At 52.4% G+C, this 24,265-nt stretch overlaps 2 protein-coding genes across 6 annotated transcripts in view; one reads left to right on the forward strand and one right to left on the reverse strand.

Moving 5' to 3' along the window:
* The window catches only part of STARD8 (StAR related lipid transfer domain containing 8), a 124,714-nt gene extending 103,026 nt beyond the window's left edge, over positions 1-21,688 (forward strand). For all 4 annotated transcript variants that reach the window (XM_075573571.1, XM_075573573.1, XM_075573574.1 and 1 more), the window contains 8 exons: positions 1,652-1,811; positions 2,984-3,182; positions 11,099-11,309; positions 12,385-12,499; positions 13,813-14,034; positions 14,118-14,335; positions 15,537-15,713; positions 17,551-21,688. In XM_075573571.1, the coding sequence (XP_075429686.1) occupies positions 1,652-1,811; positions 2,984-3,182; positions 11,099-11,309; positions 12,385-12,499; positions 13,813-14,034; positions 14,118-14,335; positions 15,537-15,713; positions 17,551-17,668 (1,420 nt within the window). In that variant the 3' untranslated portion in view covers positions 17,669-21,688. The remainder of the gene's footprint in view (positions 1-1,651; positions 1,812-2,983; positions 3,183-11,098; positions 11,310-12,384; positions 12,500-13,812; positions 14,035-14,117; positions 14,336-15,536; positions 15,714-17,550) is intronic.
* Positions 21,689-21,978: 290 nt separating this feature from the next.
* LOC142467638 (relaxin receptor 1-like) overlaps positions 21,979-24,265 on the reverse strand; it is a 131,342-nt gene continuing 129,055 nt past the window's right edge. For both annotated transcript variants that reach the window (XM_075573575.1, XM_075573576.1), the window contains exon 18: positions 21,979-24,128. In XM_075573575.1, coding sequence (XP_075429690.1) covers positions 23,941-24,128 — 188 coding nt within the window. In that variant the 3' untranslated portion in view covers positions 21,979-23,940. The remainder of the gene's footprint in view (positions 24,129-24,265) is intronic.

The following is a 24,265-nucleotide window of genomic DNA, read 5'->3' on the forward strand; positions in this document are numbered from 1 at the left end:
TGCCTCCGCTCTGCCCATGCATGCCTCCGCTCTGCCCATGCATGCCTCCGCTCTGCCCATGCATGCCTCCGCTCTGCCCATGCATGCCTCCGCTCTGCCCATGCATCCTCCGCTCTGCCCATGCATCCTCCGCTCTGCCCATGCATCCTCCGCTCTGCCCATGCATGCCTCCGCTCTGCCCATGCATCCTCCGCTCTGCCCATGCACCCTCCGCTCTGCCCATGCATGCCTCCGCTCTGCCCATGCATCCTCCGCTCTGCCCATGCATCCTCCGCTCTGCCCATGCATCCTCCGCTCTGCCCATGCATCCTCCGCTCTGCCCATGCATCCTCCGCTCTGCCCATGCATGCCTCCGCTCTGCCCATGCATCCTCCGCTCTGCCCATGCATGCCTCCGCTCTGCCCATGCATCCTCCGCTCTGCCCATGCATCCTCCGCTCTGCCCATGCATCCTCCGCTCTGCCCATGCATCCTCCGCTCTGCCCATGCATCCTCCGCTCTGCCCATGCACCCTCCGCTCTGCCCATGCATCCTCCGCTCTGCCCATGCATCCTCCGCTCTGCCCATGCATGCCCCCGCTCTGCCCATGCATGCCTCCGCTCTGCCCATGCATGCCTCCGCTCTGCCCATGCATGCCTCCGCTCTGCCCATGCATCCTCCGCTCTGCCCATGCATCCTCCGCTCTGCCCATGCATGCCTCCGCTCTGCCCATGCAGCCTCCGCTCTGCCCATGCATCCTCCGCTCTGCCCATGCATCCTCCGCTCTGCCCATGCATCCTCCGCTCTGCCCATGCATGCCTCCGCTCTGCCCATGCAGCCTCCGCTCTGCCCATGCATGCCTCCGCTCTGCCCATGCATGCCTCCGCTCTGCCCATGCATGCCTCCGCTCTGCCCATGCATGCCTCCGCTCTGCCCATGCATGCCTCCGCTCTGCCCATGCAGCCTCCGCTCTGCCCATGCATGCCTCCGCTCTGCCCATGCATGCCTCCGCTCTGCCCATGCATGCCTCCGCTCTGCCCATGCATGCCTCCGCTCTGCCCATGCATGCCTCCGCTCTGCCCATGCATGCCTCCGCTCTGCCCATGCATGCCTCCGCTCTGCCCATGCATGCCTCCGCTCTGCCCATGCATGCCTCCGCTCTGCCCATGCATGCCTCCGCTCTGCCCATGCATCCTCCGCTCTGCCCATGCATCCTCCGCTCTGCCCATGCATCCTCCGCTCTGCCCATGCATGCCTCCGCTCTGCCCATGCATGCCTCCGCTCTGCCCATGCATGCCTCCGCTCTGCCCATGCATGCCTCCGCTCTGCCCATGCAAAGTGCTTATTTTCTCTGGTGTGTTTGCTCCCCTAAACGCTCTCTGACTTACGCTCTCTGACACACTCACACTGACACTCTTTCTCTCCGACTCTCTGACACTCTCTCACACTCTGACACTTTCACTCTCTCTGACTCTCACACTCTGACTCCCTGACACTCTCACTCTCTGACTCTGACACTCTCTGACTCTGACACTCATGATCTCTGACACGCACTCTGACACTGACACTCTCTTACTCTCTCTTACTCTCTGACACTCACACTCTGACACTCTATGACTGACACTGACACTCTCTTACGCTCTCTTACTCTCTGACTGTTTTCTTGGTAACAGGACAGTTCCCAAATTCATGAAGAGAAGCAAAGTTCCTGACTACCGAGGCAGAGCCGTATTTGGGGTCCCCCCGATTATTAATGTGCAAAGAACGGGACAACCGCTACCGCAAAGCATCCAGCAGGCCATGCGCTACATTCGCAGCCAGTGCCTGGACCAGGTATTTCCACTGCGCCCTGCGCAGCCCCGCCCCCACGTCTCGCTCTGCGCCGCGCCTCCCCCCACGAATCCCATTTGTCTCCCCCACACCTCCCCTGTGCCTCTTCCTTCTGTGCCTCCATGCGCCTCCTCCCCGTGCCCCTCCGCGCCTCCCCCATGCCTGCCCCACAAAGGACTTGAAGTCACTCAGGGGGTTGCATTGATTATTACCTGTCCTGCGCCTCCTCCCCCACGCCCCCTCCCGTGCCTCCTCCCCCGCACCTCCTCTCCCACGCCTTTCTCATGCCTGCCCCACAAAGGACTTCATGTCACTCAGGTGTTGCATTGAGCATTACCTGTCCTGCGCCTCCTCCCCCACGCCCCCTCCCGTGCCTCCTCCCCCGCACCTCCTCTCCCACGCCCCCTCCCGTGCCTCCTCCCCCACACCTCCTCTCCCACGCCTCCCCCATGCCTGTCCCACAAAGGACTTCATGTCACTCAGGTGTTGCATTGAGCATTACCTGTCCTGCGCCTCCTCCCCCACGCCCCCTCCCGTGCCTCCTCCCCCGCACCTCCTCTCCCACGCCTCCCCCATGCCTGCCCCACAAAGGACTTCATGTCACTCAGGTGTTGCATTGAGCATTACCTGTCCCCATTAACAAACAAGAGTATTTTTTTTTTTTTTTCTTGGAAATGGTTATAATCTCAGGAAATGAATTCTTGCGAGTTCAGGTTTTCTGCATTTCTGGGCTGAATTCTTTACAAATAGGTGAATTTGTCCTCAGTTTCCAGGTCACTTTGCAAAAGTTCTCACAGATGTTATAAAGAAATGTGGGAATTTGGCAAACGTTGCAGCGAAGGACGTTTGTCAACAAATGCAAAGATTCGCCCAATTTATTTATGCACGTTTGCGAATTTTGCCAAATGTGGTCAATATTTACTGGTATATTCGCCAACTGAATTCGCCAACGTATTTGCAAAAGCTGGCGCCGAGCGCCGTCTAAATACGATATTCATAGGATGTGATTTTCTGGGGAAACTTCAAATCTTTGCAAATTTTTCTTCAGCCGCAAATTTCTTAATTTGCAAACCGGTTTCACCGATCTCTTTAATGTCACTGACCGCCAGCGTTGCGTTTTCCCAATCTCCGCCCCTGGTCAGTCCCAGCTTGACCAGTATCCCTTTGCCTCCCAGGTAGGGATCTTCCGGAAGTCCGGTGTGAAATCTCGTATCCAGGTCCTGCGGCAGATGAACGAGGCGTCTCCTGACCACGTCGGTTACACGGGGCAGTCGGCGTACGATGTGGCTGACCTGCTGAAGCAGTATTTCCGGGACCTGCCTGAGCCCATCTTCACCAGCAAACTGACGGAGACCTTCCTACAAATTTACCAATGTGAGCTTCCAACCTCCATCCCACCGCTAACCCGGGATATAATGAGGAGCTTCTAACCTCTAACCCGGGATATAATGAGGAGCTTCCAACCTCCATCCCACCTCTAACCCGGGATATAATGAGGAGCTTCCAACCTCCATCCCACCACTAACCCGGGATATAATGAGGAGCTTCTAACCTCCATCCCACCGCTAACCCGGGATATAAAGAGGAGCTTCTAACCTCCATCCCACCTCTAACCCGGGATATAATGAGGAGCTTCTAACCTCCATCCCACCTCTAACCCGGGATATAATGAGGAGCTTCTAACCTCCATACCACCTCTAACCCGGGATATAATGAGGCGCTTCTAACCTCCATCCCACCTCTAACCCGGGATATAATGAGGAGCTTCTAACCTCCATCCCACCTCTAACCCGGGATATAATGAGGAGCTTCTAACCTCCATCCCACCTCTAACCCGGGATATAATGAGGAGCTGCTAACCTCCATACCCCCTCTAACCCGGGATATAATGAGGAGCTTCCAACCTCCATCCCACCTCTAACCCGGGATATAATGAGGTGCTTCTAACCTCCATACCACCTCTAACCCGGGATATAATGAGGAGCTTCTAACCTCCATCCCACCTCTAACCCGGGATATAATGAGGAGCTTCTAACCTCCATCCCACCTCTAACCCGGGATATAATGAGGCGCTTCTAACCTCCATCCCACCTCTAACCCAGGATATAATGAGGCGCTTCTAACCTCCATCCCACCTCTAACCCGGGATATAATGAGGAGCTTCTAACCTCCATCCCACCTCTAACCCGGGATATAATGAGGAGCTTCTAACCTCCATCCCACCTCTAACCCGGGATATAATGAGGAGCTGCTAACCTCCATACCCCCTCTAACCCGGGATATAATGAGGAGCTTCCAACCTCCATCCCACCTCTAACCCGGGATATAATGAGGTGCTTCTAACCTCCATACCACCTCTAACCCGGGATATAATGAGGCGCTTCTAACCTCCATACCCCCTCTAACCCAGGATATAATGAGGAGCTTCTAACCTCCATCCCACCTCTAACCCGGGATATAATGAGGAGCTTCCAACCTCCATCCCACCTCTAACCCGGGATATAATGAGGAGCTTCTAACCTCCATCCCACCTCTAACCCGGGATATAATGAGGCGCTTCTAACCTCCATACCTCTAACCCGGGATATAATGAGGAGCTTCTAACCTCCATCCCACCTCTAACCCGGGATATAATGAGGAGCTTCTAACCTCCATCCCACCTCTAACCCAGGATATAATGAGGAGCTTCTAACCTCCATACCACCTCTAACCCGGGATATAATGAGGAGCTTCTAACCTCCATCCCACCTCTAACCCGGGATATAATGAGGAGCTTCTAACCTCCATATCACCGCTAACCCGGGATATAATGAGGCGCTTCTAACCTCCATACCACCTCTAACCCGGGATATAATGAGGAGCTTCTAACCTCCATCCCACCTCTAACCCGGGATATAATGAGGCGCTTCTAACCTCCATACCTCTAACCCAGGATATAATGAGGAGCTTCTAACCTCCATCCCACCGCTAACCCAGGATATAATGAGGAGCTTCTAACCTCCATCCCACCTCTAACCCAGGATATAATGAGGAGCTTCTAACCTCCATCCCACCTCTAACCCGGGATATAATGAGGAGCTTCTAACCTCCATCCCACCTCTAACCCGGGATATAATGAGGAGCTTCTAACCTCCATCCCACCTCTAACCCGGGATATAATGAGGAGCTCCTAACCTCCATCCCACCGCTAACCCGGGATATAATGAGGAGCTTCTAACCTCCATAGCACCTCTAACCCGGGATATAATGAGGCGCTTCTAACCTCCATCCCACCTCTAACCCAAGATATAATGAGGAGCTTCTAACCTCCATCCCACCTCTAACCCGGGATATAATGAGGAGCTCCTAACCTCCATACCACCTCTAACCCGGGATATAATGAGGAGCTTCTAACCTCCATACCACCTCTAACCCGGGATATAATGAGGTGCTTCTAACCTCCATACCACCTCTAACCCGGGATATAATGAGGAGCTTCTAACCTCCATCCCACCTCTAACCCGGGATATAATGAGGAGCTTCTAACCTCCATCCCACCTCTAACCCGGGATATAATGAGGAGCTTCTAACCTCCATCCCACCTCTAACCCGGGATATAATGAGGCGCTTCTAACCTCCATCCCACCTCTAACCCGGGATATAATGAGGAGCTTCTAACCTCCATCCCACCTCTAACCCGGGATATAATGAGGAGCTTCCAACCTCCATCCCACCGCTAACCCGGGATATAATGAGGAGCTTCTAACCTCCATCCCACCTCTAACCCGGGATATAATGAGGCGCTTCTAACCTCCATACCTCTAACCCGGGATATAATGAGGAGCTTCTAACCTCCATCCCACCTCTAACCCGGGATATAATGAGGAGCTTCTAACCTCCATCCCACCTCTAACCCAGGATATAATGAGGAGCTTCTAACCTCCATACCACCTCTAACCCGGGATATAATGAGGAGCTTCTAACCTCCATCCCACCTCTAACCCGGGATATAATGAGGAGCTTCTAACCTCCATATCACCGCTAACCCGGGATATAATGAGGCGCTTCTAACCTCCATACCACCTCTAACCCGGGATATAATGAGGAGCTTCTAACCTCCATCCCACCTCTAACCCGGGATATAATGAGGCGCTTCTAACCTCCATACCTCTAACCCAGGATATAATGAGGAGCTTCTAACCTCCATCCCACCGCTAACCCAGGATATAATGAGGAGCTTCTAACCTCCATCCCACCTATAACCCAGGATATAATGAGGAGCTTCTAACCTCCATCCCACCTCTAACCCGGGATATAATGAGGAGCTTCTAACCTCCATCCCACCTCTAACCCGGGATATAATGAGGAGCTTCTAACCTCCATCCCACCTCTAACCCGGGATATTATGAGGAGCTCCTAACCTCCATCCCACCGCTAACCCGGGATATAATGAGGAGCTTCTAACCTCCATAGCACCTCTAACCCGGGATATAATGAGGCGCTTCTAACCTCCATCCCACCTCTAACCCAGGATATAATGAGGAGCTTCTAACCTCCATCCCACCTCTAACCCGGGATATAATGAGGAGCTCCTAACCTCCATACCACCTCTAACCCGGGATATAATGAGGAGCTTCTAACCTCCATACCACCTCTAACCCGGGATATAATGAGGTGCTTCTAACCTCCATACCACCTCTAACCCGGGATATAATGAGGAGCTTCTAACCTCCATCCCACCTCTAACCCGGGATATAATGAGGAGCTTCTAACCTCCATCCCACCTCTAACCCGGGATATAATGAGGAGCTTCTAACCTCCATCCCACCTCTAACCCGGGATATAATGAGGCGCTTCTAACCTCCATCCCACCTCTAACCCGGGATATAATGAGGAGCTTCTAACCTCCATCCCACCTCTAACCCGGGATATAATGAGGAGCTTCCAACCTCCATCCCACCGCTAACCCGGGATATAATGAGGAGCTTCTAACCTCCATCCCACCTCTAACCCGGGATATAATGAGGCGCTTCTAACCTCCATACCTCTAACCCGGGATATAATGATGCGCTTCTAACCTCCATAGCACCTCTAACCCGGGATATAATGAGGAGCTTCTAACCTCCTTACCTCTAACCCGGGATATAATGATGCGCTTCTAACCTCCATAGCACCTCTAACCCGGGATATAATGAGGAGCTTCTAACCTCCATACCACCTCTAACCCGGGATATAATGAGGAGCTTCCAACCTCCATCCCACCGCTAACCCGGGATATAATGAGGCGCTTTTAACCTCCATCCCACCTCTAACCCGGGATATAATGAGGCGCTTCTAACCTCCATACCTCTAACCCGGGATATAATGATGCGCTTCTAACCTCCATAGCACCTCTAACCCGGGATATAATGAGGAGCTTCTAACCTCCATACCACCTCTAACCCGGGATATAATGAGGAGCTTCCAACCTCCATCCCACCTCTAACCCGGGATATAATGAGGCGCTTCTAACCTCCATCCCACCTCTAACCCGGGATATAATGAGGAGCTTCTAACCTCCATCCCACCTCTAACCCGGGATATAATGAGGCGCTTCCAACCTCCATCCCACCTCTAACCCGGGATATAATGAGGAGCTTCTAACCTCCACACCACCTCTAACCCGGGATATAATGAGGCGCTTCTAACCTCCATCCAACCTCTAACCCGGGATATAATGAGGAGCTCCTAACCTCCATCCCACCTCTAACCCGGGATATAATGAGGAGCTTCTAACCTCCATACCTCTAACCCGGGATATAATGAGGAGCTCCTAACCTCCATCCCACCTCTAACCCGGGATATAATGAGGCGCTTCTAACCTCCATCCCACCTCTAACCCGGGATATAATGAGGAGCTTCTAACCTCCATCCCACCTCTAACCCGGGATATAATGAGGCGCTTCTAACCTCCATACCCCCTCTAACCCGGGATATAATGAGGAGCTTCTAACCTCCATACCACCTCTAACCCGGGATATAATGAGGCGCTTCTAACCTCCATACCACCTCTAACCCGGGATATAATGAGGAGCTTCCAACCTCCATCCCACCGCTAACCCGGGATATAATGAGGCGCTTTTAACCTCCATCCCACCTCTAACCCGGGATATAATGAGGCGCTTCTAACCTCCATACCTCTAACCCGGGATATAATAATGCGCTTCTAACCTCCATAGCACCTCTAACCCGGGATATAATGAGGAGCTTCTAACCTCCATACCACCTCTAACCCGGGATATAATGAGGAGCTTCCAACCTCCATCCCACCTCTAACCCGGGATATAATGAGGCGCTTCTAACCTCCATCCCACCTCTAACCCGGGATATAATGAGGAGCTTCTAACCTCCTTACCTCTAACCCGGGATATAATGAGGAGCTTCTAACCTCCATCCCACCTCTAACCCGGGATATAATGAGGCGCTTCCAAACTCCATCCCACCTCTAACCCGGGATATAATGAGGAGCTTCTAACCTCCACACCACCTCTAACCCGGGATATAATGAGGCGCTTCTAACCTCCATCCAACCTCTAACCCGGGATATAATGAGGAGCTCCTAACCTCCATCCCACCTCTAACCCGGGATATAATGAGGAGCTTCTAACCTCCATACCTCTAACCCGGGATATAATGAGGAGCTCCTAACCTCCATCCCACCTCTAACCCGGGATATAATGAGGCGCTTCTAACCTCCATCCCACCTCTAACCCGGGATATAATGAGGAGCTTCTAACCTCCATCCCACCTCTAACCCGGGATATAATGAGGCGCTTCTAACCTCCATACCCCCTCTAACCCGGGATATAATGAGGAGCTTCTAACCTCCATACCACCTCTAACCCGGGATATAATGAGGCGCTTCTAACCTCCATACCACCTCTAACCCGGGATATAATGAGGAGCTTCTAACCTCCATCCCACCTCTAACCCGGGATATAATGAGGAGCTTCTAACCTCCATCCCACCTCTAACCCGGGATATAATGAGGAGCTTCTAACCTCCACACCACCTCTAACCCGGGATATAATGAGGCGCTTCTAACCTCCATCCCACCTCTAACCCGGGATATAATGAGGAGCTTCTAACCTCCACACCACCTCTAACCCGGGATATAATGAGGAGCTTCTAACCTCCATCCCACCTCTAACCCGGGATATAATGAGGAGCTTCTAACCTCCATACCACCTCTCACCCGGGATATAATGAGGAGCTTCTAACCTCCATCCCACCTCTAACCCGGGATATAATGAGGCGCTTCTAACCTCCATACCCCCTCTAACCCGGGATATAATGAGGAGCTTCTAACCTCCATCCCACCTCTAACCCGGGATATAATGAGGAGCTTCCAACCTCCATCCCACCGCTAACCCGGGATATAATGAGGCGCTTCTAACCTCCATCCCACCTCTAACCCGGGATATAATGAGGAGCTTCCAACCTCCATACCCCCTCTAACCCGGGATATAATGAGGAGCTTCTAACCTCCATCCCACCTCTAACCCGGGATATAATGAGGAGCTTCCAACCTCCATCCCACCTCAACCCGGGATATAATGAGGCGCTTCTAACCTCCATCCCACCTCTAACCCGGGATATAATGAGGAGCTTCTAACCTCCATCCCACCTCTAACCCGGGATATAATGAGGAGCTTCTAACCTCCATCCCACCTCTAACCCGGGATATAATGAGGAGCTTCTAACCTCCATACCCACCTCTAACCCGGGATATAATGAGGAGCTTCTAACCTCCATACCCACCTCTAACCCGGGATATAATGAGGAGCTTCTAACCTCCATCCCACCTCTAACCCGGGATATAATGAGGAGCTTCTAACCTCCATACCACCTCTAACCCGGGATATAATGAGGTGCTTCTAACCTCCATACCACCTCTAACCCGGGATATAATGAGGCGCTTCTAACCTCCATCCCACCTCTAACCCGGGATATAATGAGGAGCTTCTAACCTCCATACCACCTCTAACCCGGGATATAATGAGGCGCTTGTGGTGTACGGAGACGAGGAAACTTTAGGGATCCATGATGTGTTTGGGCAGGAAACGTAGATGCTGTTATTCTGAGATGTAAAACCCCTTCTTCACCAGAAGGTCTAGCGGTGTGTGTGTGTGTGTGTGTGTGTGCGGGTGTGTGTGTGTGTGTGCAGGGTTATGTGTGTGTGTGCGGGTGTGTGTGTGTGTGTGTGTGTGTGTGTGTGCGGGTGTGTGTGTGTGTGTGTGTGTGTGTGCAGGGTTATGTGTGTGTGTGTGTGTGTGTGTGTGTGTCTTTGTGTTAGTAGTTTCTCTGTTCTGCAGATAATTACATTTATATAACTCCTTTTCAGTGTTAGCACTATACACGGCAATTAGGGGTAATGGGTCCAAGCCAGGGGTAGCAACTCTGGTTCTCAAGGGACACCAACAGGTCAGGTTTTTTGAGGATATCCCTGCTTCAGCACTGATTGAGCCACCTGTGCTGAAGCAGGGATATCCATAATCCCTGATCTGTTGGTGGCCCTTGGGGACTGGAGGTGGCCAGTCAACGTCTGACCAACTGATTGAGCCACCTGTGCTGAAGCAGGGATATTCTGAAACCCTGACCTGATGGTGGCCCTTGAGAACTGGAGTTGAGAACTGGTCCAAGGTTTGGACAGAGTGGTCTCAGACTAGTGGCCCACACCAGATAGGAGGCAGAAGTTGTCATAACTTTTTTTTCAAGGTGCTGCTTAATGATGAAGCCACCGATACCCCTGCTGAGTATTAATGTCACCACCATGGGCAGTAATCTCTCTGGCAGGGACTCTACTAACCTCCCTCATCCACAAGTGATTACAATAGATAAACCGTGTGTCCTGCGTACAGCGCAGAGGTGTGGTACATCAGTAATGGGATTATTTATAACGGTGTGGTACATCAGTAATGGGATTATTTATAACGGTGTGGTACATCAGTAATGGGATTATTTATGATGGTGTCAGTAATGGGATTATTTATGATGGTGTCAGTAATGGGATTATTTATGATGGTGTCAGTAATGGGATTATTTATGATGGTGTCAGTAATGGGATTATTTATGATGGTGTGGTACATACAGGAGAGATAGACGCACCACTATTAAAATGCCCAATTGTGTGATCTAGAAACGGACAGATTTAGCATTATAATGGCATGGCGCCTGTCTGCACTTGGAACAAGGACACCCCTAATAAATGCTGTAGCTATCACTGGTGACCCCCTAAAGCCCTTTTCCCACGTCTCCTGTGCCCTCCCCAGACGTGCCGAAGGAGCAGCGGCTGCGGGCGGTGCAGGCGGCCGTCGTGCTCATGCCGGATGAGAACAGAGAGGTCCTGCAAACGCTGCTGTGCTTCCTCAGCGACATCTCCTGTGCGCAGGTGAACCAGATGAGCGCAGGAAACCTGGCAGTGTGCCTGGCGCCCTCCGTCTTCCACCTGAACATCTCAAAGAAGGAGAGCTCTTCCCCCAGGTACCGTCGCCGTCTGTTAACCCCTGTGCTGCCAGAGATTCTTGCCGTGCAGCGTAAAAGATTGTATTAAAGCCGGGGTAATCCAGTCCTCAAGACCCCCCCCCCCCCAATAGGTTTAAGGATATCCCTGCTTCAGCACAAGCGGCTCAATCGAAGACCGAACCACTAATTGAGACACCTGTGCTGAAGCAGGCACTGATTGAGCCACGTGTGCTGGAGCTGGGATATCCTGAAAACCTGACCTGTTGAGGGGTCTTTAGGACTGGCGTTGAGCGCCCTGCACGAAAGCATTACAGAGTGAATCATCCAATCCAGCTGTTCCTGGTATAAAAGATTTGCTGCGGCCCCGCCGAGCGAATCTATACCTCCAGCTCCCCGCGCAGTAACCGCAGGGGACCTATTGCTCGGGGTATTTGGGAGGACACGTTCCACGTTCCCAGTAATCTCCTGACACGTTATCACATGGATGCACACACCGTATCTGGCAATCACAGAGCCACAGATTCCCCACGTGGTCGCATGCCACGCTATTTCTAAGCCTCCCTGTAAGTTTCCATCAGCAGCCAGTTTCAGCGGGTTGGGTTCCCATGGGTTGGGTTACCGTGGGTTGGGTTTCAGCGGGTTGGGTTCCCATGGGTTGGGTTCCCGTGGGTTGGGTTACCGTGGGTTGGGTTTCAGCGGGTTGGGTTCCCATGGGTTGGGTTACCGTGGGTTGGGTTTCAGCGGGTTGGGTTCCCATGGGTTGGGTTACCGTGGGTTGGTTTTCAGCGGGTTGGTTTTCAGCGGGTTGGGTTCTCATGGGTTGGGTTACCGTGGGTTGGGTTTCAGCGGGTTGGGTTACCGTGGGTTCCCATGGATTGGGCTCCCGCGGGTTGGGTTTCAGCGGGTTGGGTTACCGTGGGTTGGTTTTCAGCGGGTTGGGTTCCCATGGGTTGGGTTACCGTGGGTTGGGTTTCAGCGGGTTGGGTTCCCATGGATTGGGCTCCCGCGGGTTTGGGTTTCACAGGTTGCGTTCCCGCGGGTTGGGCTCAGGGATGCGCATTCGATGCTTCTGACGCGCTGCTATTTCCTGCAGGATGATGCATAAGAGAGGAGCGTCTGGGAAGCCGGATCATAAGGACCTCAGTGAGAACATGGCGGCCACTCAAGGGCTTCAACACATGATCACGGAGTGCAAGAAACTCTTCCAGGTGGGAGAAACAAGACCTCACACAGGGAGGCTCGGGCCCATTCTCATACCTACTAATATCACCCATTATAACCCCACAATCAGTCTCACCGGCCCTTACCAACAGCCTGCGATGTTGCCTTCCAGTGCTAAGGAACAGATCAATTCCATTCACATGAATGGCACGGCTCTGTTCTCTGGCATGGGGGCCAGCGTCTCCCAATGTAACCCCACACATCCTGGCTCATCTGTGTGTGTCCGGGGCACATCATCTGATACCTCCCGTAATCGCTGAGCAGCACATTGCAATGCACAGAGATAACGACGACTGCTCTCCCGGGTACAACCTTAGTGCATCTCTGTGTCCCGACATCGGGCCTGAACGTGTAAATGGTGCTGAGGCCTATTCAAGTGAATAAGCATCAAGATAAGATACGCCTTTGCACCATCTACTACATCTGGGACCTTGTCTGTCTCCCCCCCCCCCCCCCCAAGTCTCCCAATATTTGATCATCTCATCCAGTATCTCCTAAAGTCTCCCATTATAACGGACTTGTATCTCAATTTGTCCCAACACAATCTGACATCTCCCAATACATCCCAATTTAATCTGATATCTCTAATCTCCCACCTAATATCCCCCATTGTAATCAGATGTATCACAGGCTGTTAGTACTCTAATGAGATGGTTTGCTGGCTAGAGATCTGAGCACCCTCTGCACCCATCATTCTGTGGCCAGAGATCTGAGCACCCTCTGCACCCATCATTCTGTGGCCAGAGATCTGAGCACCCTCTGCACCCATCATTCTGTGGCCAGGGTTCTCAGCACCCTGTGCACCCATCGTTCTGTGGCCAGAGATCTGAGCACCCTGTGCACCCATCATTCTGTGGCCAGAGATCTTAGCACCCTGTGCACCCATCATTCTGTGGCTAGAGATCTTAGCACCCTGCGCACCCATCATTCTGTGGCCAGAGATCTTAGCACCCTGTGCACCCATCATTCTGTGGCCAGGGATCTGAGCACCCTGTGCACAGATCATTCTGTGGCCAGAGATCTGAGCACCCTGTGCACCCATAATTCTGTGGCCAGAGATCTTAGCACCCTGTGCACCCATCATTCTGTGGCTAGAGATCTTAGCACCCTGCCCACCCATCATTCTGTGGCCAGAGATCTGAGCACCCTGTGCACCCATCATTCTGTGGCCAGAGATCTGAGCACCCTGTGCACCCATCATTCTGTGGCCAGAGATCTGAGCACCCTACACACTCATCATTCTGTATCTGTTGCATGCTGGTCACCTATATATATAGGGGTCTCCGTTGTCCCATCTCAGATCCCTCATGACATGATGCTCCAGTCCCGGAATTCGTACATAGCTGCTGACGCTCACCCTCCGTCCCTGGAGGAGCTGTGCGGGGGTTCAGAGGGAGAGCCCCGGGATCTCTCCTCCCTCCTAGACAACAGCATCCAGGGTCTGCTTCAGGAGTCTGCAGAACGCTTCAAAGGTTGGGTGACCACACCCGGCCCTGAGAACACAGAACTGTCCTGTAAGAAGGTAAGAAATGAGAAGGACCATGGCTGGGATGCAGAAATCTGGGATCCTCCCTCCTCTTCCTCACTCTTCATCTGTCCCTGTAGGTGGGTGATGGGCACTCCTTGCGTGTCTGGAAGGTGTCAACTGAGGTGGAAGCCCCTCCCACTGCGCTGCTGCACCGCGTGCTGCGGGAACGCCACCTTTGGGATGATGACCTCCTGGAGGGGAAGGTGGTGGAGACACTGGATCAGAACACAGAGATCTTCCATTACGTGATGGATAGCATGGCTCCTCATCCCCGCCGCCAGTTCCTCACCCTCCGGTACGACGGCGCCTGGAGGGCGCAGAGAACTCTTATGTGCTAAGGGCGGGCTTCTCGGGATTCCTTTAGATTGGGCTTTGGGGGGGGCGTTATTTCAGGGTACCTGTGTACTAGGTGCCACTTAGATCAGAAGCGTGTTGAGAATCCGAAGCAAAAGGTTTTAAAGAGGAAATCCAAGACGGCAAATCATTGTTTGCATTTTTTTATATATAAATAATTGAAGCGGGGCCTGAACCCCGTTACTTTCAGCTCTGGGGACCCCCGGCTTCCGGAGATACTTACCTCTGAATTAGGTGCCGGTCACCGCTCTCCTCGGCCAGCAGGGTTCACAATATGTCCGCTGTGTAAAGATCTTAGGCCCTGGGGGCCAATGGGAAACCGTGATGTCATCGGTGTGGCTTCCTATTGGTCCATGTGACGCGGGAGCTTTAAACTTTAAAGCCCAGCTAGCTCCGCCGGAGTGTCTACCGGCACCTACTGCGGAGGTAAGTATCTCCGGAAGTAGGGGGTCCCCGGAGCTGAGATTAAGGGGGTTCAGCTCCGGAGAACCCCTGCTTCAATCCTATATAAAACAGTTGCAAAAAAGTGTTGTCTTGGATTGCTCCTTAAAGCAGCGATTAGACGAGGCCTTGTCAATAGCACAATAATTGGGTCACCTAACTCCTGTAGTTACTCAGAGGCTGCGATTCAGGGGAGCAGGTATCGGGGGTGTTCGCTGTTCACATGGTATCTGGTTTACTAAAGTCACCTACGGATTCCAGCAAGAGAACAGGAACCGTAGGATACGCCGGAATCCTGTATACAAGACGCCCGCACCTTGTGTGAGATAAAGGCGCCATTAATGCGGTTATCTCGTCATACAACGCAGCCGGCTGTTTTATTTTTTTCATGTGTGTTTAATATTAAAATGTTAGCTGAGCTTCACTGTGAAGAAATGGAACATTCTAGAAGCAGTTTTGACAGGTGACAGGTTAGAAGAGTTCTGGGTGTCCATAGCAGAAGCCTTAGCCAATCAGAGTGTCGCATGTCTGACCACCCCATGCATGGGGTTCCCCCAGAACAAAATAATACCGCATTTGACCTTTGCCAAATGGAACCTTCTGATTGGCTATTCTCACAATGGAACCTTCTGATTGGCTAATCTCACAATGGAACCTCCTGATTGGCTAATCTCACAACCCATGTGTTCTCTGTCCTACAGAAAATGGCGCACAGACCTCCCCAGAGGAGGGTGCATGCTGGTCTCCACATCACTGGACCATGCCACTGGGCAGCTGGAAGAGGGGGTGCAGGCGGTGATCCTGAGCTCCCAATATCTCATGGAGCCCTGTGGAATGGGTCGCTCCAAGCTCACGTACATCTGCAGGACAGACCTCAGGTAACAGGGGTTCCCAGGCTCTGGGTTCAGATTAAAGGGCAGCACGGCTGGGTGTGGCACCTCTAGTGAGCCGTGGATGCTGGAGGGTTAAGGAAGGCTGAGAGCTCGGGGAGAAGGAGCGCTGAGAGCTCGGGGAGAAGGAGCGCTGAGAGCTCGGGGAGAAGGAGCGCTGGGAGCTCGGGGAGAAGGAGCGCTGAGAGCTCGGGGAGAAGGAGCGCTGGGAGCAGAGGAGCGCTGAGAGCTCGGGGAGAAGGAGCGCTGAGAGCTCGGGGAGAAGGAGCGCTGAGAGCTCGGGGAGAAGGAGCGCTGAGAGCTCGGGGAGAAGGAGCACTGAGAGCTCGGGGAGAAGGAGCGCTGAGAGCTCGGGGAGAAGGAGCGCTGAGAGCAGAGGAGCGCTGGGAATAACACACAATTATCCCACATCCCATACATAAAAATGAATATAATGCATTGTGTGAGGCCGAGTATCGTCCTTACACTTCAAGCCTCCTGCAGACACATGGTGGACTGGTGTCTCACTTCCAATAATGACCAATAAGAGAGTCCCACTGGCAGTGTCCAAAAACAAGTACCGGGGCGCGTAGGAGAGGAAACAAAAGACACAATTAGTAATTTCATAACCAATTTATCAGTACACTTGGAACGTGTACAACTTACCTTAAAATATAAGGTGGATCGCAATAATCCCAAACGTCCGCAACACCCACGAGGAAGGGGCCCAAATCTCTCTGAACCCCACGCCAAAAAGTCGCAGTATCTTGAAGGGAACCAAAAGTGCTCAGTCTGTGGGATGGTGTAAGGAAAGAGGCTGGAAGCGCTATTCTTGTGCCGTCCCCGTGAGTTTGCGCACTGCAGCTTCCGTAGTGAGTCGTCACATGAAGAAGTGTCGTTGAGACACGAAACGCGTTGCGGTGAGGTCATACGCAGCGACGTAGTCACGTGACGACGGAAGCTGCAGTGCGCATACCCACGGGGACGGCACAAGAATAGCGTTTCCAGCCTCTTTCCTTACACCATCCCACAGACTGAGCACTTTTGGTTCCCTTCAAGATACTGCGACTTTTTGGCGTGGGGTTCAGAGAGATTTGGGCCCCTTCCTTGAGGGTGTTGCGGACGTTTGGGATTATTGCGATCCACCTTCTATTTTAAAGTAAGTTCTACAGGTTCCAAGTGTACTGATAAATTGGTTATGAAATTACTAATTGTGTCTTTTGTTTCCTCTCCTATGCGCCCCTGTACTGGTTTTTGTTCATTGGATATTCCCCGCTGATCACGGGACACTGGGAGGGGATAAAACTTTAAGCACGGCGCGCACTATACCTTTCCACTGGCGCACAGCGCGCACTGTACCTTTCCACTGGCGCACAGCGCGCACTATACCTTTCCACTGGCGCACAGCGCGCACTGTACCTTTCCACTGGCGCACAGCGCGCACTGTACCTTTCCACTGGCGCACAGCGCGCACTGTACCTTTCCATTGGCGCACAGCGCGCACTATACCTTTCCACTGGCGCACAGCGCGCACTGTACCTTTCCACTGGCGCACAGCGCGCACTATACCTTTCCACTGGCGGACAGCGCGCACTATACCTTTCCACTGGCGCACAGCGCGCACTGTACCTTTCCACTGGCGCACAGCGCGCACTGTACCTTTCCACTGGCGCACAGCGCGCACTGTACCTTTCCACTGGCGCACAGCGCGCACTGTACCTTCCCACTGGCGCACAGCGCGCACTGTACCTTCCCACTGGCGGTGTTATAGGGCGTTCTATTCGATAACCCTATACATTGTTTTTGTTACTAGCTAATGCCCCATTTCTCTTTCTCCTGTTACTAGGGGGCGCTCCCCTGACTGGTACAACAAAGTCTTTGGGCATCTCTGTGCCATGGAGGCCGTGCGAATCCGGAACTCGTTTCCACCTCTGAGTCCGTGCGGGCCGGAGACCAAGCTGTGAGCCGGGGAACCTTAACCCGCCTGGAAAGCAGATCCTCACAGAGAGGCTCACAGGCACAACCCCCCACCAGCCTGTGCCACGGGAGCCAGCAGCCACACGGTCACCAGCCTGTGCCACGGGAGCCAGCAGCTACATGGTCACCAGCCTGTGCCACGGGAGCCAGCAGCTACACGGTCACCAGCCTGTGCCACGGGAGCCAGCAGCCACACGGGAGCCAGCCTGTGCCACGGGAGTCAGCAGCCACACGGTCACCAGCCTGTGCCACGGGAGCCAGCAGCCACACGGTCACCAGCCTGTGCCACGGGAGCCAGCAGCCACACGGCCCGGTCATGCCCACTGCTGGTGGAACCTGGGCTGTTAGGAGTTGGGGTTACCTGGAGCTCTCTGTGTCCAGATGTGAGGTACCCTGTGAGCTGGGGCATTAGGGCAGCTACCTACTGCAAACACGGAGCAGGGCAGGAGGCGACCTGCACAGAACCGGTCTGAGCAGGACGAGATGCAGGAATCTGGAGCACCGTGAGGGGTCTGGAGAGAGCCTGGATATAGGACTATCTGCCTGTGACCCGGGGAACTCGCCCAGGTGAAGGATTCTGGGAGATGCAGAACAGGCCTTTGTCTTTTCCTGTCCTCCTGCAGAAGATAAATTATCCAGAGGAGACGCCATGGTGTCGGAACTTAACCCTTGCACTGCTTTGCGGGAATCAGTATTACTGTTGTTTGTATTGTTTCTTTTCGATGTTTTTCTCTGGTTTTCCTGCAGGAATGCCAGTAAGCAGGTCTCATATTCTTTCTGCCTCTTATATTCTTTTTCTGATTTTTAGGATTGTAAATTCAGAATGAGATGTTACATAGAAATGTGTTTGTGTGTCTGACAGCGTCTGCGACCGCGTGTGTGTGCGACCGCGCAAGGGACCATGCGGGAGCGATACGTGTCAAAACGCCTCTAACCTTCTAGTGCTAAAGCGCTTGTCTGTGTAGAACGGTCGTGCCGCTGGTTTCCTGCAGGTAAATGGGATTCTGTATAAATATTTATGATACCTGCTTTAGAGTATAACCGGCCTCACTTCAGCACAGACTATGAACCCGAGGGTCCTCTCTGTGGCAATCCATGAGACGTCCAAGGGAATAAGAGATCAATTAATGACTGCCAAGGAAACAAAAGCACTAATATTAACCCCTTCAGTGCCGGAGAGGCCAGTCATGCTCTGCACTGCAATATGGCTGGCCCCTCTGGCAGTGTAAGGGTTAATTTAATACAGGAACTTGGCTGCAATCACATAGCAAAACCTCAGCTGTCAATCAGCAGACGCCAACAAATACCCCCACTAACCTTTGACAACTGCCCTGTGCCAGTATAGCAGAGAGGGCAGCGCTGTTACGTATGTGTGCCAGTATAGCAGAGCGGGCAGTGCTGTTACGTATGTATGCCAGTATAGCAGAGCGGGCAGTGCTGTTACGTATGTATGCCAGTATAGCAGAGCGGGCAGCGCTGTTACGTATGTGTGCCAGTATAGCAGAGCGGGCAGCGAGCGCTGTTACGTATGTGTGCCAGTATAGCAGAGAGGGCAGCGCTGTTACGTATGTGTGCCAGTATAGCAGAGCGGGCAGCGAGCGCTGTTACGTATGTGTGCCAGTATAGCAGAGAGGGCAGTGAGCGCTGTTACGTATGTGTGCCAGTATAGCAGAGCGGGCAGCGAGCGCTGTTACGTATGTGTGCCAGTATAGCAGAGAGGGCAGCGCTGTTACGTATGTGTGCCAGTATAGCAGAGCGGGCAGTGAGCGCTGTTACGTATGTGTGCCAGTATAGCAGAGAGGGCAGCGCTGTTACGTATGTGTGCCAGTATAGCAGAGCGGGCAGCGAGCGCTGTTACGTGTGTGCCAGTATAGCAGAGAGGGCAGCGAGCGCTGTTACGTATGTGTGCCAGTATAGCAGAGAGGGCAGCGAGCGCTGTTACGTATGTGTGCCAGTATAGCAGAGAGGGCAGCGAGCGCTGTTACGTATGTGTGCCAGTATAGCAGAGAGGGCAGCGAGCGCTGTTACGTATGTGTGCCAGTATAGCAGAGAGGGCAGCGAGCGCTGTTACGTATGTGTGCCAGTATAGCAGAGAGGGCAGTGAGCGCTGTTACGTATGTGTGCCAGTATAGCAGAGCGGGCAGCGAGCGCTGTTACGTATGTATGCCAGTATAGCAGAGAGGGCAGCGAGCGCTGTTACGTATGTGTGCCAGTATAGCAGAGCGGGCAGCGAGCGCTGTTACGTATGTATGCCAGTATAGCAGAGCGGGCAGTGCTGTTACGTATGTGTGCCAGTATAGCAGAGCGGGCAGCGCTGTTACGTATGTGTGCCAGTATAGCAGAGCGGGCAGCGAGCGCTGTTACGTATGTGTGCCAGTATAGCAGAGCGGGCAGCGCTGTTACGTATGTGTGCCAGTATAGCAGAGAGGGCAGCGAGCGCTGTTACGTATGTGTGCCAGTATAGCAGAGCGGGCAGCGAGCGCTGTTACGTATGTGTGCCAGTATAGCAGAGCGGGCAGCGAGCGCTGTTACGTATGTGTGCCAGTATAGCAGAGAGGGCAGCGCTGTTACGTATGTGTGCCAGTATAGCAGAGAGGGCAGCGCTGTTACGTATGTGTGCCAGTATAGCAGAGAGGGCAGCGAGCGCTGTTACGTATGTGTGCCAGTATAGCAGAGAGGGCAGCGAGCGCTGTTACGTATGTATGCCAGTATAGCAGAGCGGGCAGCGAGCGCTGTTACGTATGTGTGCCAGTATAGCAGAGCGGGCAGCGAGCGCTGTTACGTATGTGTGCCAGTATAGCAGAGCGGGCAGCGAGCGCTGTTACGTATGTGTGCCAGTATAGCAGAGCGGGCAGCGAGCGCTGTTACGTATGTGTGCCAGTATAGCAGAGAGGGCAGCGAGCGCTGTTACGTATGTGTGCCAGTATAGCAGAGCGGGCAGCGAGCGCTGTTATGTATGTGTGCCAGTATAGCAGAGCGGGCAGCGCTATTACGTATGTGTGCCAGTATAGCAGAGCGGGCAGCGCTGTTACGTATGTGTGCCAGTATAGCAGAGCGGGCAGCGCTGTTACGTATGTGTGCCACTGTTACATTATTCCGAATGTTGGACCGGACAGTTTCCTTCCTGGATGTCCCATTTCCCGGGTGGATAGGAAGTGCGTGCGCGTGTGTGTGTGTATATGTGTGTGTGCGTTTCTGTTGTCCTGATCACATATTTTGACATTTCGCCAATGAGGTTTGTCTGATCTCGGTTGATGGCAGAAATAATGCGTTATTGTAATAATGCGGGAGAAGGAGCGGCGCAGCGAGTAAAGGCGCTGACTCCGACACGATGACACTGAGTGTGAAGCCGGGGAACCTGGCTCAATACCCGGTGTCAGCTCTGTGTGACTTTGGGCAAGTCACTTTATCACCCTGTGCCTCAGGCACCAAAATCATAGAGTGTAAGCTCACCTGCGCAGGGACCGTGTCTGTAACAATGCTATGTGATGCGTACTGCGCGCTATACTGTAATTGCTAAGCGCTTTGCGTCCCATTGGGAGAAACGCGCTATATGAAGTGAAGTTATTATTTTGTTAAGTTCTTATTCTCTAATCGAGTTTCCTCGGGACTTTGAACATGAAGCGTTTAGAAGCCGGATCCTGCCTATGGTTAAATAACCCCACAGTCCCTTTAGCAGCAGGAAGACCATCTTTGCTCTCTCAACAAATATCATCAATTAGCACTGTCGCCCCCGCACGGCAGGGGCTGTGTCAGATGCAGAGCGTTGCTTCGTAACGTGTGGAGCAACGTTCTGCAGACGCTTCTCACGTCAACCCCATAAGACAAAGTCTAAGGGTGACGTTCTATACATAATGTACAGTGGAAATAATAATAATAATATATACCTTTTGTATTGTTCTGCGCCGGGCCCAGTACATGCGCTCTCAGTGTTTTCTATTTAAGGGAAGTTTTGTAATATAATCTGCTTCTTTTGACAGGAGATATAATAAAATCCCCTGAATGGTTTTGGGGCTCATTGCCTTCTCTTTCTGAAATAGGGGGCTCTGCGTGCTTTTTGGGGGGGCTTGTCCGTTTGTCTGCGTGTCCGTGTAAGGATAAAGCCACACATCTGCGGACACATCCTCCGCTATAGCGGTACACGTAGGGATAAAGCCACACATCTGCGGACACCTCCTCCGCTATAGCGGTACTCGTAGGGATAAAGCCACACATCTGCGGACACATCTTCCGCTATAGCGGTACTCGTAGGGATAAAGCCACACATCTGCGGACACATCGTCCGCTATAGCGGTACTCGTAGGGATAAAGCTTTATCTGGTCTTATTGCCTTACTTTCCTATATACACATTTACAGGCGCTGGTTTAATTCGGGTCATTCCACGCGCACAATGTTTCTTTTCATTGGATGAAGTGATAGTGTCGGCGCCGGTCCGATACTCAGCAAGTCCCCGGGGTGGTTCTGGAGTCCCATATTCTGTACCGATGTATGGGGAATGTCAGGGAGGACCGCTCCCGTTTCCTGACCTGCACAGAAACTTTGAGCACACGTACTATAGGTATACATTTTGAAGACATACTTATTGTATACACTGGCGACACACTTTATTCGAGCTTGGCTAGTCCCACGAATTCGGGTATACCCGGGTGTATTGAGGTTTGTGACTGTTTTCTGCCCGAGTGCATTGAGGTATTTTCCAAGCAGGGATTGAAGCATTTTATTCCCGCTGGCTGCAATACTGCACAGTATATATATATATACTGCATTACAATTCATGAATTTATGCCATCTGGTAGACACGGGAAGCATTGCAGCCTATTAAATTCTAATCATTATCATTTAACAGATCAGCCGCCCATCAGCCAGGCATGAACCCAGGCTGGGAAGGCAAACACAACGGGGCTTGTCAGAGGTGAGGAGCGGCGCATTCCAGGTATCTGCCAGGTACATACCGGGTATTTGCTCGAATAAAGTGTGTCGGTGCAGTACATACGGCAACATTTCACATAGCAGCAGGTCTTATCACAGGGAATGTATCACGACTCCTGTTACATAAATATATGTACATATACAGGTCCGCCGGACAGTCCTCTCTGGCCAGCAATGCGTTGCTGTGTGTACAGCCAGTAAATCCTTTCTCCGGCCATAGCTAGTCATGTGGAGGGTCTCTAACGGTCGCTCCCCACATCTTTAATCCTCTCCTGGGTGAGGGCTTTATAGTCCTGTGAGTGCCCAGGTCCGACATCTCCACCAACCCGAACATCTACTAATGTAGATCCAAAAGTGATACCATACACCAGCGCTCCAATGAATGGGTTCAATAAGTTAGAGGATGTTACGGAGTCCACAGAAACATCTCAACATCCCATTAAAATGTATTGAAATCTCGGAGCCAGGCGAAGGGACAATGGCGGCCTGGAGACGTTGTGGTATGAGATATATATATATATATCTAGGATGTGTGCGTTCTCTCTGAGATTTCAATAACTTCTCATGAGATGTTTCTGCAAGAAAGGGACTGTGTGTGGAGTATGTAGCCTCCTGTCGCTTATTCACTGGGATGACCATCCATTATATCAGTAGTGAGGCACTTTGCGTCCCATCTAGAACAGAGTATTGATCTCCCTACACACAGCGTCCCCGCTCTTGGTCATCATCGTTGGATAACTCCACGAGGACGTGCCAAGAAGTGCCATAGCCGGGAGTCTTCAGTCATTCTATTAAGTTATGGTGGAATATGAAAGTGAATTCCTCAACCAACTTACACTTCATTGGAGCGAGGTTCACCCCCACATGACCTTCCCATCTATCCTCATTGCCTTTTTGTGATGGGCATGTTGTGTGATTGTATGGTTTGTATCAAGGGACTGTCATTTTAAGACATAATTTGCAACCTTTCCATGCGGGTCCTTCATAGAACTTCTTCTGCCACCTTAATGTTCCAGAGTCCAGAGTAAGAGGAGTTAGGAATGGAAGTCACCATGGCTGGTGTGGCTCCCGAGTCCCCAGGTAGCAGCTTAGTCCCTGGTGCCTATGGATTTAGAACTGGAAGGTATCGTTCCAATGTTGTGAAGTGGCACCCCAAGTTGTCACCAAGAGGTCTGGTCAGCTCCTCCTGTCCCCTTGGTCTGCTAACCATGGATTTATGAAAGGCACAGTTACAAGGTGGTGAGATTGGTACCAGGTCCTCCTTGGTGCACGTGGAGGCTGGCACTGTGCGTGTGGAGGCCGGCACTGTGCACGTGGAGGCTGGCGGTGTCAGGCGGTGTTGGTGTTGATAGATACCAGTGTGAAGCTCGTCCTGGACTCGTGCAGCTGGTGTCTCTTTCTCTGTAGACACTGCTTGAGCCTCTCTTGGAAGGAGGAGGTGGTGATGGTGTATAGGATGGGGTTCAGGGCACTGTTTATTGGCAGGATGAAAATCACAACCCACGAGGTGATGGTGCCTGCGAAGAGGAGAAAGCCAGAGTGAGAGATAGCTGTGTATAATGGCAGTGAGAGATAGCCGTGCATGTTACTGTAGCATGCAGAATGTCACGCTCGGCAGGAGGATGTCACATGATAATACAGCCCACCCTCTCAC

This window comes from Ascaphus truei, chromosome 16 (assembly GCF_040206685.1).
Source record: "Ascaphus truei isolate aAscTru1 chromosome 16, aAscTru1.hap1, whole genome shotgun sequence".
Lineage (NCBI taxonomy): Eukaryota > Metazoa > Chordata > Amphibia > Anura > Ascaphidae > Ascaphus > Ascaphus truei.